This window comes from Pan troglodytes, chromosome 19, assembly GCF_028858775.2.
Source record: "Pan troglodytes isolate AG18354 chromosome 19, NHGRI_mPanTro3-v2.0_pri, whole genome shotgun sequence".
Classification (NCBI taxonomy): domain Eukaryota; kingdom Metazoa; phylum Chordata; class Mammalia; order Primates; family Hominidae; genus Pan; species Pan troglodytes.
The window spans coordinates 91,246,723-91,258,751 of record NC_072417.2 but is presented as its reverse complement, the minus strand read 5'-3'; the positions used below and the strand labels follow the sequence as shown (position 1 = coordinate 91,258,751).

Below are 12,029 nucleotides of genomic sequence, written 5' to 3'. Positions count from 1 at the left end.
CCCAAGTCAGCGCTGACTCAGTGTGGTAAGGCCTACGGAGGGGTGAGCACCAGGAGATGAGGACAGATGGGGGCTCTCTTGCGGGCTGCCTACTGCATTTATAAATGCCGGTTGGGCATAGGGCCTGAGCTGATGAGAGGCCCCTGTCCTCACAGAGGTCAGACCCCTGGCAGGGGCACCTACCAGGTGGTGCAGATAAACATGCCTGAGTGGGATGCCAGTGGGCCCAGGACCTGGTGGAGCAGGGCCATCCCTGGAGAAAGGGCTTTGCTGTGGCGAGAGGAGCAAGCGCCTTCGATGCTGGGGGAAGGGCCTCTGAGTCAGGGCTTGTTTCTGGCACGCGCACACGCTTGCTCACATACACACACAGAACACCTCTGGATGGACAGACGTGCGCACAGCTGGTGACAGTGTTTACTCGCCTTTGTGCTATTTGTGACACAAGGGCATGTGTTACCTATTTTGAAAAGTTCTAAGAAAAAGTTGAAGAAAGAGGCCCACGTGGGCCAGTGGATCCCACCGTGGGAACCACCATTGCAAGCGGTTTTGGTGCACAGGCTCTCTCCTCTTGCTGTAAACGACGCAGCACCATTTGAGCCTGATGTCATGTTGTCTATTCTGGGTGACCTTGAACCATGCACTGTCTCTTCCCTGGGAGGCACTCATCCGCCTCTTAATCACAGCTGCAAAGCCTGACACTCAGAGAACCATGAACACAGACAGAACCCTTGGGCCAATCACTGTGGAGACTAGCCAGAGAGTGAGGGAGTTAACTGGCCATTCAGAGGGTAAGGAACACTGACTGGCCAATCAGAGAGTGTGGGGCGTCAACTGGCCAGAGTGGAGTCAACTAGCCAATCAGAGGGTGAGGGATATGGCTGGCCAGTCAGAGTGAAGGAGTTGACTAGCCAATCAGAGCGTGAGGGAGTCCACTAACCAACCAGAGGGTGAGGGTCTGCCAATCAGAGGGTGAGGGATGTGGCTGGCCAATGAGAGAGTGAAGAAGTTACCTGGCCTGGCTAAGTTCCACACGCCCCAGAACACGTGGAGGCAAGGTGGGCAGCTCTGTTCTGGAAGGGAAGGGTCAAGCAGCACACCCTCCCCACCACACACACTCTCCAGGAACTCTGGTGGTCCCAGCAGCCCCTCCCCGGTGTGTCTTCCCCAGTGTCCTATCCCCAGAGCCCAAGCACATCTGCCGTGAGAGGCCTGAAGTTAGGCTCACACCCCTGGCTTCCCAGCAAACCCCCAGGAGAAGCCTCATCAGCAGAAGTTGGGGGCCAGGAGGAGGAGAGGAAGAGTCCGCCACACCTTTCCTCCCAAGCTGAGAGGACATGCCCACGAAGCCAGCCCCCGTTTCCAATACGGAGACCCAGGCCCCCCTCCCCACTCCCTGTGCTGATCTGGGAATGAGAAGTAGGCTTGTATGTCTGCAGATGACTTCACAGTGGACACACACACGTGCACACACGCTCTCAGAACACCTCTGGATGGACAGACAGACACGCGCACAGCTGGTGACAGTGTTTGCTCACCTTTGTACTGTTTATGACAGACGGGCATGTGTTACCTATTTTGAAAAGTTCTAAGAAAAATAAAAGGCTTATACTGCACACAGCACAAGTGATTTACGTAAGGACAAATTGGCACAATGGTCCCACATGGAATGGTAAACGTTCAAACACCAGGAGGAAGAGGAGGCCCTGCTCACCCCCCAGATTTGTCCTCACTGGGCCCCACCAAAACTGTGCCACCCCCTCAAGCCCCCAGGAGCTTCCTTAACCTTTGAATCAATAAAGAGACCTAGGGGTGGGGCAGGGTGGAGGAAGATCAAGCTACGAGAGGCTGCCACCTTCCCCAGCACACCTCTCAAGACCTCTCAAGACTCGGGAAGGGCCCCCAAACCCCAAACGGGGCCGTTTAGTGCTTCCACGTGTTGTACAGGCCCTGGGAACCCTTCTCCTGCAGCCGCCTCAACTGTCCATCTGCATAATGGTGGGTGTGCCCCAGCCTTTGTGGCCCAAGGGGACTCAAGTGTGTGCTGGCCATCCCTCTTCTCACCTGTCTCTCCCTGGGACCAGCAGTGGGCCTGCAGGCCTGGGCCTGCAAGCTGAGCCCCTCCCAACCTGGGGTTCTGCCCTGTGTTTAACAAGCCTGCATCCCAAACTCCAGGCCCAGCCCTGCGCCACCCTAGGCAGCCCTGGCCCCTGTGGTCAAGAAGCACCCTCAGCCAGGCCCCCTTTGAGGCAGGCAAGGAGTGGCCCCAAACTACTCCACCATGGCATGACACCCCCACCCCACCCTTCTGGGACTTCCATCTCTGCCAGCTCAGTGTGCCCACCAGGGCACTCACAGTGGCATACCTCCCCCGGGTTGCTGCAGAGAGGAAGGGTCGGGGGCCGGAAGCAGCAGCAGCCTGTGCCAGGACAAGGACAGAGATCTGGGTGCCTGCTCTTCCCGGAAGCGCTCAGTGAAAAGTACCTAGCAGGCTTGAGAACAAGGGAGGGGGCGGAGGGGCACATCTGGATCACTCAGCTCCTTGCCCCCCACCCCTGCAAATCGGAGGGGCTCTCGGGCCCTCTCATCAGCCTCTTCTCCACCAAGCCTGCCCTTCGTGGAGAGTGGACAGAACAGAGGCCAGGGAGGCCTTGGCCTGAGACGGCATCTCTCTGGTGCCAGGCGATCTGGGTGGGTCCCTCTGCCGCTCTGGGCCTCAGTCTCCCCCTCTGTAAAATGGATAAAGGGTAGTCATTGAGTAGGGCCATTGCGGGGCTGGAGAGGAGCGTGGAGCCCAGCCCTGCGGCATTTAACAGGCACCTACTTTTCTCCCAGGTCCTTAGGAATGGGGGCAGCAGTGGCTCACTAGCCTGCTGGGGGAGGGGCGAGTTCAGGCCACACCCTTGAGAGGTGCCCCCACCCAACTCTGCCACTCAGCCTGTGTCACCTGGGCCACTTACTTCCTCTTTCTGGACTGGCTCTTCTCATCTCTAAGAGGTGGTTGAACCACTTAGTCCCTAACAAGCCTGCCGGGGCAGGGGAGCCTCCCCAAATATCTACGGAGAAACATGAGGAGCTGGATTCTTGGCTCTGCCCTCCACCCCTTGTCACCCCCAGCCCCTTCCTGGCCAGGACCCCAGCCAGGCCCAGAGAAGGGATTCCCAGACTCTCAAGGGGCCCTGGCCCTGACCGCCCAATTCCCGGGAGGTGCAAAGGGAAACCCAGCCCCCTCTTACCTCCCTCCCACCTGCTGGGGACTCAGATGACCACAGAGTGGGGGGCTCAGGCTGAGGGTCCGGGCAGCTGAGAGCAGGAGGGTTCCGCTGAATGCCTCCAAGGCACAGGAGCCCCAGGCCAGGGCCATGGACCAGCCGAAGCTGACGCGGACGCCCTGCATGTGCTGCGGGCCATACTGCCGCGCCGTCTCCGCAAAGGCCAGGTGCGAGTAGCTGATGTAGATGCTGACCCCCGCCAGTGTCAGGACACCTGGGGGAGAGATGGGGAGGGCAGCTGCTCGGTGTCTGCTCTGGCGGGCCCAGGCCCAGGTGGTCCTGCAGACATGGCCTCAGCATCCCTGACCCCGCTGGCATTCAGGCAGAGCTGCAGGCAGCACACCGCCCTTCCTGTCCTGGTTAGCCCTGCCTGGCTGTCAACCTGGCCGCCTCTCCCAGACACCACCTCCTGCTTGGGGTCGGACAGGGCTAAAGGTAGTCAACTGCATTTGGCGGAGTGGAGCTTTAAGAGGCTCCAGTTCAGTCCTCAAACCTCAGAGACCTCATCCCATAAAGCCTCCTGCAAACAGTGCCACCTGCCCCTCAACATGGTTCCCACTCACATAACTGCCCCCCACACACCCTGTACCCTCCATGGCCCCCAGCACACACATGCACATGCACACCTACATGAACACATTTGCACACATTCACACACACACACACACACACAGCCATGGCCTCTGCTGGCAGCAGCGTTGCCCAGTGCTCTGATCAGAGTGAGTCCCTGCCCTGCACCCCCGCCTCCTCTTCCTCACACCTTTGCCCTCCCTACCTCCGGGGCTAACGTCCCCCTCCCTCTGACTCCCCTTCCAGAGCCCCCCTGTCCTCCCAGCTCTGAGTTTCAGGCCCTTCCCCAGGGGAGGATGCCTGCCCTGGACCCTCCTCTCCCCTCCCTCCCACTCTCCACATGGTCAAAGCTATTGTCAAAGGAATGAAGCCGGGCTTTGCACAGGGTGGCGGGCACCAGGCTTCATCCGGCAGTTCAGGGTCCAGCAACGAGCTGGGTAGGGGACTCGGCCCATGCCTCCAGGGCATTTTCCTGTCCACTGAGCTTGGAGGAACCAGCCCGGAGTGCCACCCCCTTCCCACAGCTTCAGGCTGATGAGAAAGCCTGTCCTTGGCGCCGACTGTAGGGAATGTTAGCCAGGGGGGCAGGTGGCCCTGATTTCCCCACAGGCACTTCCTGGGTGCACAGGGTCCCCTCTGGGCACTGCCCAGCCAAAAGAAGGCAACTGACCCAAGCTGACATTCAGGGCCAGGTCTGGATCTCACTGGTGCCCAGTGAAGGGGCACAACACAGCCTGGTCTTCTGTGATTCCTCCTGGGAACCAAACTTGGGAAGAAGAGTGGGACAGAGAGTGGGGAGAAGAAGGCATGGGGAGGCCGAGGGAGGGAGGACACATGGATGCCTGCCCGGCTGGGCAGCGTAGCAACAGAAATTATGGATTTATTTTGGGGAAGAATGTGAAGCCAAATTGAATGAAGCGGGCCCTGGGAGAAGCAGGGGTGGGGGTCAGCCCCCAGCAGCGGGGGCTGACTGTGCGGCAGGAGGTGCCTGTCTATGCCTGTCTCTGCCTGCAGCACTGGCTGCAGCTGCAGCCCAAGGCCCCACTTCCTGGCAGGCCGCCCCACCAGCTGAGCCCTCTCCAAACACCAGCTGCCTCCTGTAGCCTGGCCGAGGACATGGCCTTTCTCCCAAAATGAAGGTGAAGAGTAAGCTCCCAAACTGGGACCTGAAGTACCTCCCAACTCCCTGGTGATGGGGCCCAGGCTCAGCTCCTGGCAGACCTCCTAAAGGAGGCCTCTGAGGCTGGCACCTGCAACCTCAAGCTGGGAAACTCTAAAGGACTCTGTCACCGTGGGCCGTGTCGGTCCCCCAGGCCCCCCAAGATCCTGTCTCAGGGAAGGGCACCCAATCGATCTGGGGCCCTCCATCTCCCTCCCCCTCCTTGCAGTGCTAGTGAGGGGTGAGGGCCGAGCTGACCCTGGGCAGGTGCCTTTGGTGTGACATCCTGAGAGCCCTCTGTGCTTTGGCCCACAGCTGACCCTCATACTAGGATGGAGGCCCCCTCTGCCTGGGGAGGCTGGAGTCACAGTGGAACCCCCACCCATCCACCAGCTACCTCCGGCCCCTCCGCCCCCTAGCCGGTGCCTTCGCTCCCAGGCACAATGCAGAGGGTCCGTGTCCCTGTAAGTTCTTCCAGTTACAATCCCAACCCAATTACACTCCAGTCGCTGGCTCCCGAAGGTCCTCTTAATTGGATTTTGAACACTCACAGATGAGCCGCAGGGTCAGGTCATTTGGATTCTTCCTGATTTCATTGTCTAGAGGAGACCTTGACTTCACTGTTGTTCTCATGTGGACTGTGACCAATACCAAGGCTGCTGGTTTCCCCAATCTCTGCACCCAGTCGGGCCTCCTCAGTGACAGAGGCCTCCCAGAGAAACAGGGAGGGTGCCCCCAGCCCTGGATGGTCTGCTCCTTGTGGCCACAGCCTTGACAGTGGAGCTGGCCTGAGACACCAGGGCCTGGCTCGGGCCTAGCCTTGATTGACAGGGGCGGCTGAGGACAGACTGTCAGGAGCCCCCAGTCCACCTTCCGCAACAGCCAGTGCTGGGCAGTCGGTGGAAACTGAGGAGACAGCACCAGCGGGGGTGAAGGGGAGCCCAGGCCCTCGGCCCTCTCCAGGCCTCAGATTTCTCACCTGCAGCTGGGACTGGGGGGCCCTCGGAGGAGCCTTCGGAGGAGCACTTGGCCAGCACTCGGCATGTAGTCGGAGCTGGAGCCGCGTCAGCGGATGGGTGGTTACCGGTTACAGTCTCAGCCTGTGCTGGGGTCAGAGCTGAGGCCTCTGGTGCCCCATCTCACCTGCCTTCATGCCTGGCCCTGCCTCATCTGTGCCAAACCCCGGAGCCCTTGCTCCTCCCACCAGGACAGTGTGGGAAGATAGAAGGGTGTGGTGAGGGGCTGGCCCCAGGCCCCCCGGCATGATCTGACCCAGTAGAGCAAGTCCTGGGGTTGCCCTGGAGGCCCTCATGCCCCCCACACCAAGAAGCTTGGACCCTGGTGCTCCTCCCTGTCCCAGGCTCTGACCCACAACCAGAAGCCCTGCTCCTATCATGGTGCTAGGGTTTGGTGTCCCGGCCCGAATCGCATGTGGAATAATAATCCCCAATGTTGGAGGGGGCGCCTGGTGGGAGATGACTGGATCGTGGCAGTGGCTTCTCATGAATGGGTTAGCACCATTTCCCTTGGTGCTGTTCTCTGGATAGTGAGTGAGTTCTGAGATCTGGTTGTTTAAAAGTATGTAGCACCCAGGGCTGGGCATGGTGGCTCATGCCTGTAATCACAGCACTTTGGGAGGCCGAGGCAGGAGGATCACAAGGTCAGAAGATTGAGACCATCCTGGCTAACATGGTGAAACCCCATCTCTACTAAAAATACAAAAAGATTAGCCAGGCGTGGTGGCAGGTGCCTGTAGTCCCAGCTACTCAGGAGGCTGAGGCAGGAGAATGGCGTGAACCTGGGAGGCAGAGCTTGCAGTGAGCGAAGATTGCGCCACTGCACTCCAGCCTAGGAGACAGAGCGAGACTCCGTCTCAAAAAAAAAAAAAAAAAAAAGTATGTAGCATCCAGCTGGGCATGGTGCCTCACACCTATAATCCCAGCACTTAGGGAGGCTGAGGCAAGTGGATTACCTGAGGTCAGGAGTTCAAGACCAGCCTCACCAGCACGGAGAGACCCCGTCTCTACCAAAAATACAAAATTAGCTGGGTGTGGTGGCGCACGCCTGTAATCCCAGCTACTCAGGAGGCTGAGGCAGGAGAATTGCTTGAACCCAGGATGTGGAGGTTGCAGTGAGTCGAGATCATGCGATTGCACTCCAGCCTGGGCAACAAGAGCGAAACTCCATCTCAAAAAAAAAAAAAAAGTGTAACACCTCCCTACTCTCTTCCTCCTGTCCCAGCCATGTGAAATGCTGGCTCCCTGCCTCGGCCTTCCGCCCGTGATTGTCATTTTCCTGAGGCCTCCCCAGAAGCCAAGCATCATGCTTCCTCTACAGCATGCAGAACCATGAGCCAATTAAACCTCTTTTCTTTATAAGCCCAGCTAATTTTTGTGTTTTTAGTAAAGATGGGGTTTTCCCATGTTGGTCAGGCTGGTCTTGAACTCCTGACCTCAGATGATCCACCCACCTCAGCCTCCCAAAGTGCTGGGATCACAGGCATGAGCCACTGCGCCCGGCCTAAACCTCTTTTCTTTATAAATTACGCAGTCTCAGGCATTTCTTTATAGCAACGTGAGAACAAATACACATGGGTACCTTCTGGAACCACAGGGAGCTGCCTGCCACGGCTCCATCGCCAGGCTCAGCACCCGCCCAGAAGGGAGCAGGGGACGAGGGCAACAGGAAAGGCAGCACCCCACTCCCGGGACCTGTGGCCCAGCTCCCGTCTTTGGAGCCATTCCCCCAGGGCCCCAGACTCACTCCCCAGCAGGAAGTAGCAGCCGGTGAAAAGCAGCAGAGACACGCTCTGGGCCAGGGAGCTGAGCAGGCCGCAGATCCAGCCGCACACGAGAAGGACCAGGCTCAGGGGCAGGACCACCATGACTGCACGGTGCAGCACTGCAGGAAAGGGGGCTCAGGTGAGAATTCTGGTCCAGGTGGGCCCTTCAGCACTTGTCTGCCGGAGGACAGTGACGTGGTGCTTCGTCTTCTCAGGAAAAGCGGCTGACGCCCATCTCTGTGGACACCACTGGACCCTCCCAATGGCCCCCTCTGACTCTGGCAGGGGCTTCCTAAGGCCAGGGGGGGAGGCATCCCCAGAACACTCCCAGCCCCCAGCCCCAGGCCTCACATGTCCCCCAACCCGCCAGGTGGAAGGTGCCAGCCAGATAGACAGCAGGCCATCTGGAAGAATCGAGTCCTAAATGGGGAGCCAGGAGTCTGCAAGGCCCGCAGGATCCAGCCAAGCTGGGAGCTGCCTGGCTTCCCCAATAACAAAGGGATGAGCCGTCGCCACTGAGAGGGAAACTGAGACAGGGGAAAACAGGACAGGCTGGGAGCTGGGCACCTGTGGTTAGGGACAGCAGCACAGCACTGGGACAGGTCTGCGTGGAAACGTCCTCATGGAAACGCAGGGGCAGTGGAAGCAGTGCTGCGGGATGGGGATGGGGATGGCTGGGATCTGCCTTGCCTGAATATTTGGAAAGGATGGGGAGGTGGCCCCACCCAGGACTCACAGATGAGGTGCTGCACCGAGGTGGAGACGTCCAGGCTCTCACTGGCGAAAGGGTCGACCAACGGGATGCAGCCGTTCTGCCCTGGGAAACATAGGCCTCGAAGCCTGGGGCCTGGACGCTGTGGTGCACCCAGCAGCCCACCCGAGCCCAGGGGACCCCCTGGCACCACAGGGCCCTGCCAGCTTCTCTTCTGCTGAAACTCAGGGCTGGGACTCCAAGTGGGATGAAAAGGCCCAAGACCTTTAGCCTTGTTTATTTTCTTTTTCTTTTTTTTTTTTTTGAGATGGAGTCTCGCTCTGTCACCCCAGGCTAGAGTGCAGTGGCGCGATCTCGGTTCACTGCAAGCTCCGCCTCCCGGTTTCGCGCCATTCTCCAGCCTCAGCCTCCCAAGTAGCTGGGACTACAGGCACCCGCCACCGTGCCCGGCTAATTTTTTGTATTTTTAGTAGAGACGGGGTTTCACCGTGGTCTCGATCTCCTGACCTCGTGATCCGCCCGCCTCGGCCTCCCAAAGTGCTGGGATTACAGGCGTGAGCCACCGGGCCCAGCCTTCACCTTGTTTATTTTCACGTGCAAGTTATGCCTGCACAGGTGCATGTTTAAACTTTCAAACGCTCCATGGAGGCCCCCTCAGAGTCCCTCAGGCAGGGGTCCTTGTAATGCGTTTGTGTGTGGAACTCAGGCTTTGCCTGAAAGGAAAAAGGGTGTACAAAACGGGCTCCTGGGAAGCCTCGCTCTGGAATCTTCCTGACTCGTGTCATGTGGGCATACATACTCTCTGGTTCTCACACGCGTGCAGAGCCACCTGCATAGGCACATGCGTGTGCACACGTGCACACAGGTGCATGTCAGGAGGTCTTTGGAGCACAGTTAGGCAGTCTGTTGGATGAACACAAGGCTCCTAACTCCTCCCCAGTTGCACTGAGGAAGCCACCAGCACATGCGCACCACCCACACATGCACTCACTCATATACATGCCCACACACTCTCACATGCACACACAGGCACATGACATGCTCACACACACTCATATTCACATGCACATACAACTACATACACTCACACTCAGACATTCATATTTACATACACAGCCAGGTGCTCACACATGTTCATGTTCAGCACATGCACACATATTCAGATGCACACACAGGCTCACTCACACACACACCCCTGCCATGCCAGCCCTCGCGCTGTGCAGGGGAAGCTCCCCAGGCTGGCCCCAGCTCCGGAGGAGGGAGCTGGGGGGAAAGGAGGGGGGCCCTGTGGACCCTCCAGCCTGCTGGGATCCCCTTCTCTCTCCCCGGACTCTGAAGCCTCTGTACACATTTGGAACCCCTGCCCCCGCGGCATCAGGAGGTGTGGGGTGAACAGCTCTGACAGTGCCTGACAGGGAGGGGGACAAGGGGCTGCCAGGCCCAAACCCCGGGGAGCGTGATCAAGAAACAACCCCTGGTGACTTGGATGAGGCCCCCCAGCTACACACCTCGAGGCTTCCCTCCCCCACTCTCGCCCCACAGCCCCCTCCTCCGGCTGTGAGGGGCCCCGAACTGGGCTCCCTCCCTCCTGTAGCCCTTGGGCTGTCAGTTTTGGGGGAAGACGGAGGGTGATGGGGAGGGAGCTGAGAGACACCCTGGGGCAGAGCGGGATGCAAGAGAGGGGTCCTGGGAGGGGGTCTGGCGGGGCAACACGAGCAGGGCGGGGTTAAGGGGGTGTCGGAGGGACGAGGTCGCGGAGGGAGGAGGGCCGGCGGGGTGGCCGGTTACCTTCGCAGATGCGCCAGAGCCCCGAGTGCGAGGAGAGCAGCTCTGCGCGCCCGGGCCAGGCGCTGCCATTGCCGGCGTCCGCCACCTCCAGGATGTACCAGTAGTCGCTGGCGACCGCGGCGGCCAGGAGCGCGAAGCTGAGCAGCGCACCCAGGGCGGCGGCCAGGAGCAGCGCGCCCAGCTGGGCCATGGGGGCGGCCGGCGGGTGGGGACGGGTCGGGGGTAGCAGGGCCCCGGGGGCGGCGGGGGGCGCGCGGAGCCAGGAGCCGGGGGACTGGGGGCGCTGGAGCCGGGGGCCGGGCGGGCGCGGCGGCGCCCGGCTCTTCTGAGCAGGTCCCCGCTCCTGCCCGCGCACTGGCCTCGCGGGCCCCCTGGGGTCGCAGGGAGATCGACCCCACCTCTCTGCGGTCGCCGAGCTCGCCCCTGGGGGAAAGGAGAGGAAGTCGAGAGCCGCGCGGCGAACCTGGGACTTGGGCTCCAATCCCAGCGTCCCCACGGGCTGGCCCCGGGTCCCTGGGCACGTTCCTTAATTTCCCTGAACCCCCGGCTCCTCAGCAGCCAAACGAGATGCACCTGCCTGGCCAGGCTGTGCAGGGCTTGAGAGGAGGAGGGAGGATCCGCCAGAGACCGACCCCAGGAGGATGGCCGGCCAGGCAGCAGGACCACCCACCCGCGCTCCTGGAAGCATAGGAGCCTGGCACGGGCTGGCCCTGGGGTCCTGGTCTGTATCAGTCCTGAGGACCAACCAGACGGCATCCGGTGAAGTGCAGTGGCTGGGCCCCACAGCCGGGCGGGGGGCTGCGGAAGGAAAAAACCTTGTTTTGGATTCACTCATAATTACAAATGCCCCCTCCTGCAAGGCCGGCCTCTGCCTGTCCAGTCACTCACGGAGAAAACAGGCAGAAAGAACCTTCTAGGACGGGCGTGGGGTGCCAGTGGGGGTGGGAGGCAGAGGAGCCGGCGAGAGGCCCCCACCCATCCACCCACGACTAGCCCCATGAGCAACGCCCGCGTGGGCAGCCACACAGGCGGAAGGGACAGGCTGGGCAGCCATCCCCTAAGGTCTGGGGTTAAATCTCAAACGAAGGGGAGGCTTCCTCTGGGTTGCCACACAGGGCTGGGCAGAGCCTGCAGAGAGGGGGTCAGAGGTCTGAGGACATCCTCCCGGATGGTGGCCCTTGGAGGTGAAGCCAAGGCTCTCTTCTTGGGGCGTTTTGGCCATGCTTTCCTCTGCTAGGCTCTTGTTGGTTTGAGGAATATAGTCAGGAAGGAAAAACCAGCCTAGCAGTTATTGAAACAATATTTCAAACAGAGTTCAGACAGAGTGACAGAATGGCTCAGGTATTTTGTAGCCATCCTCACACCTGCAGCACCAGACTGTGTTGCCGCACGTGGACAGCTCTGGGGTTTTCCAGCCCCCTTGGAGCTGGGGCTTCCCTGACCACAGGCCCTCTCTGGGAGCCGTGTGGCATCCAGCAGCCCTGTTCTCTAGGGGTGGGGATAGCACGTTAGACCTGGAAGGTGAAAGAACTCAACAGGTGCTCAGAGAGTAGCAGCCGCTATAAAGGCAGAGGCGATAGGGATAGGGGGTGGGGCCTCGTTCCCTCCCTAAACACACTACAGCTGGGGAAAGAACGGTGCATGATGAAAACTCGTGGTACTCTGACACTGACCCCACAATAAAGCAATATAACAAGAATCAATATTGCTTCGGTTGGATCAACACCTTTGTGCATGTGAAAGGTACGA

The 12,029-nt window shown here is 59.9% G+C and overlaps 1 protein-coding gene across 2 annotated transcripts; it reads right to left on the bottom strand.

Annotated features, from left to right (window-relative positions):
* Positions 1 to 2,641: 2,641 nt before the first annotated feature.
* TMEM235 (transmembrane protein 235) lies at positions 2,642 to 11,138 on the bottom strand. Of its 2 annotated transcripts, XM_054670195.1 has the most exons (8): positions 10,281 to 11,138; positions 8,517 to 8,597; positions 8,348 to 8,431; positions 7,762 to 7,899; positions 5,978 to 6,103; positions 5,550 to 5,636; positions 3,234 to 3,483; positions 2,642 to 2,726 (listed from the first exon to the last, which is right to left on the bottom strand). In XM_054670195.1, the coding sequence occupies exons 1-8, from the start codon at positions 10,468 to 10,470 to the stop codon at positions 2,714 to 2,716; spliced, it is 969 nt and encodes a 322-aa protein (XP_054526170.1). In that variant the 5' UTR covers positions 10,471 to 11,138; the 3' UTR covers positions 2,642 to 2,713. The 2 variants fall into 2 exon arrangements, with proteins under 2 accessions (XP_054526170.1, XP_001145355.2); XM_001145355.7 differs by lacking the exons at positions 5,550 to 5,636; positions 5,978 to 6,103; positions 8,348 to 8,431.
* Positions 11,139 to 12,029: the final 891 nt, after the last annotated feature.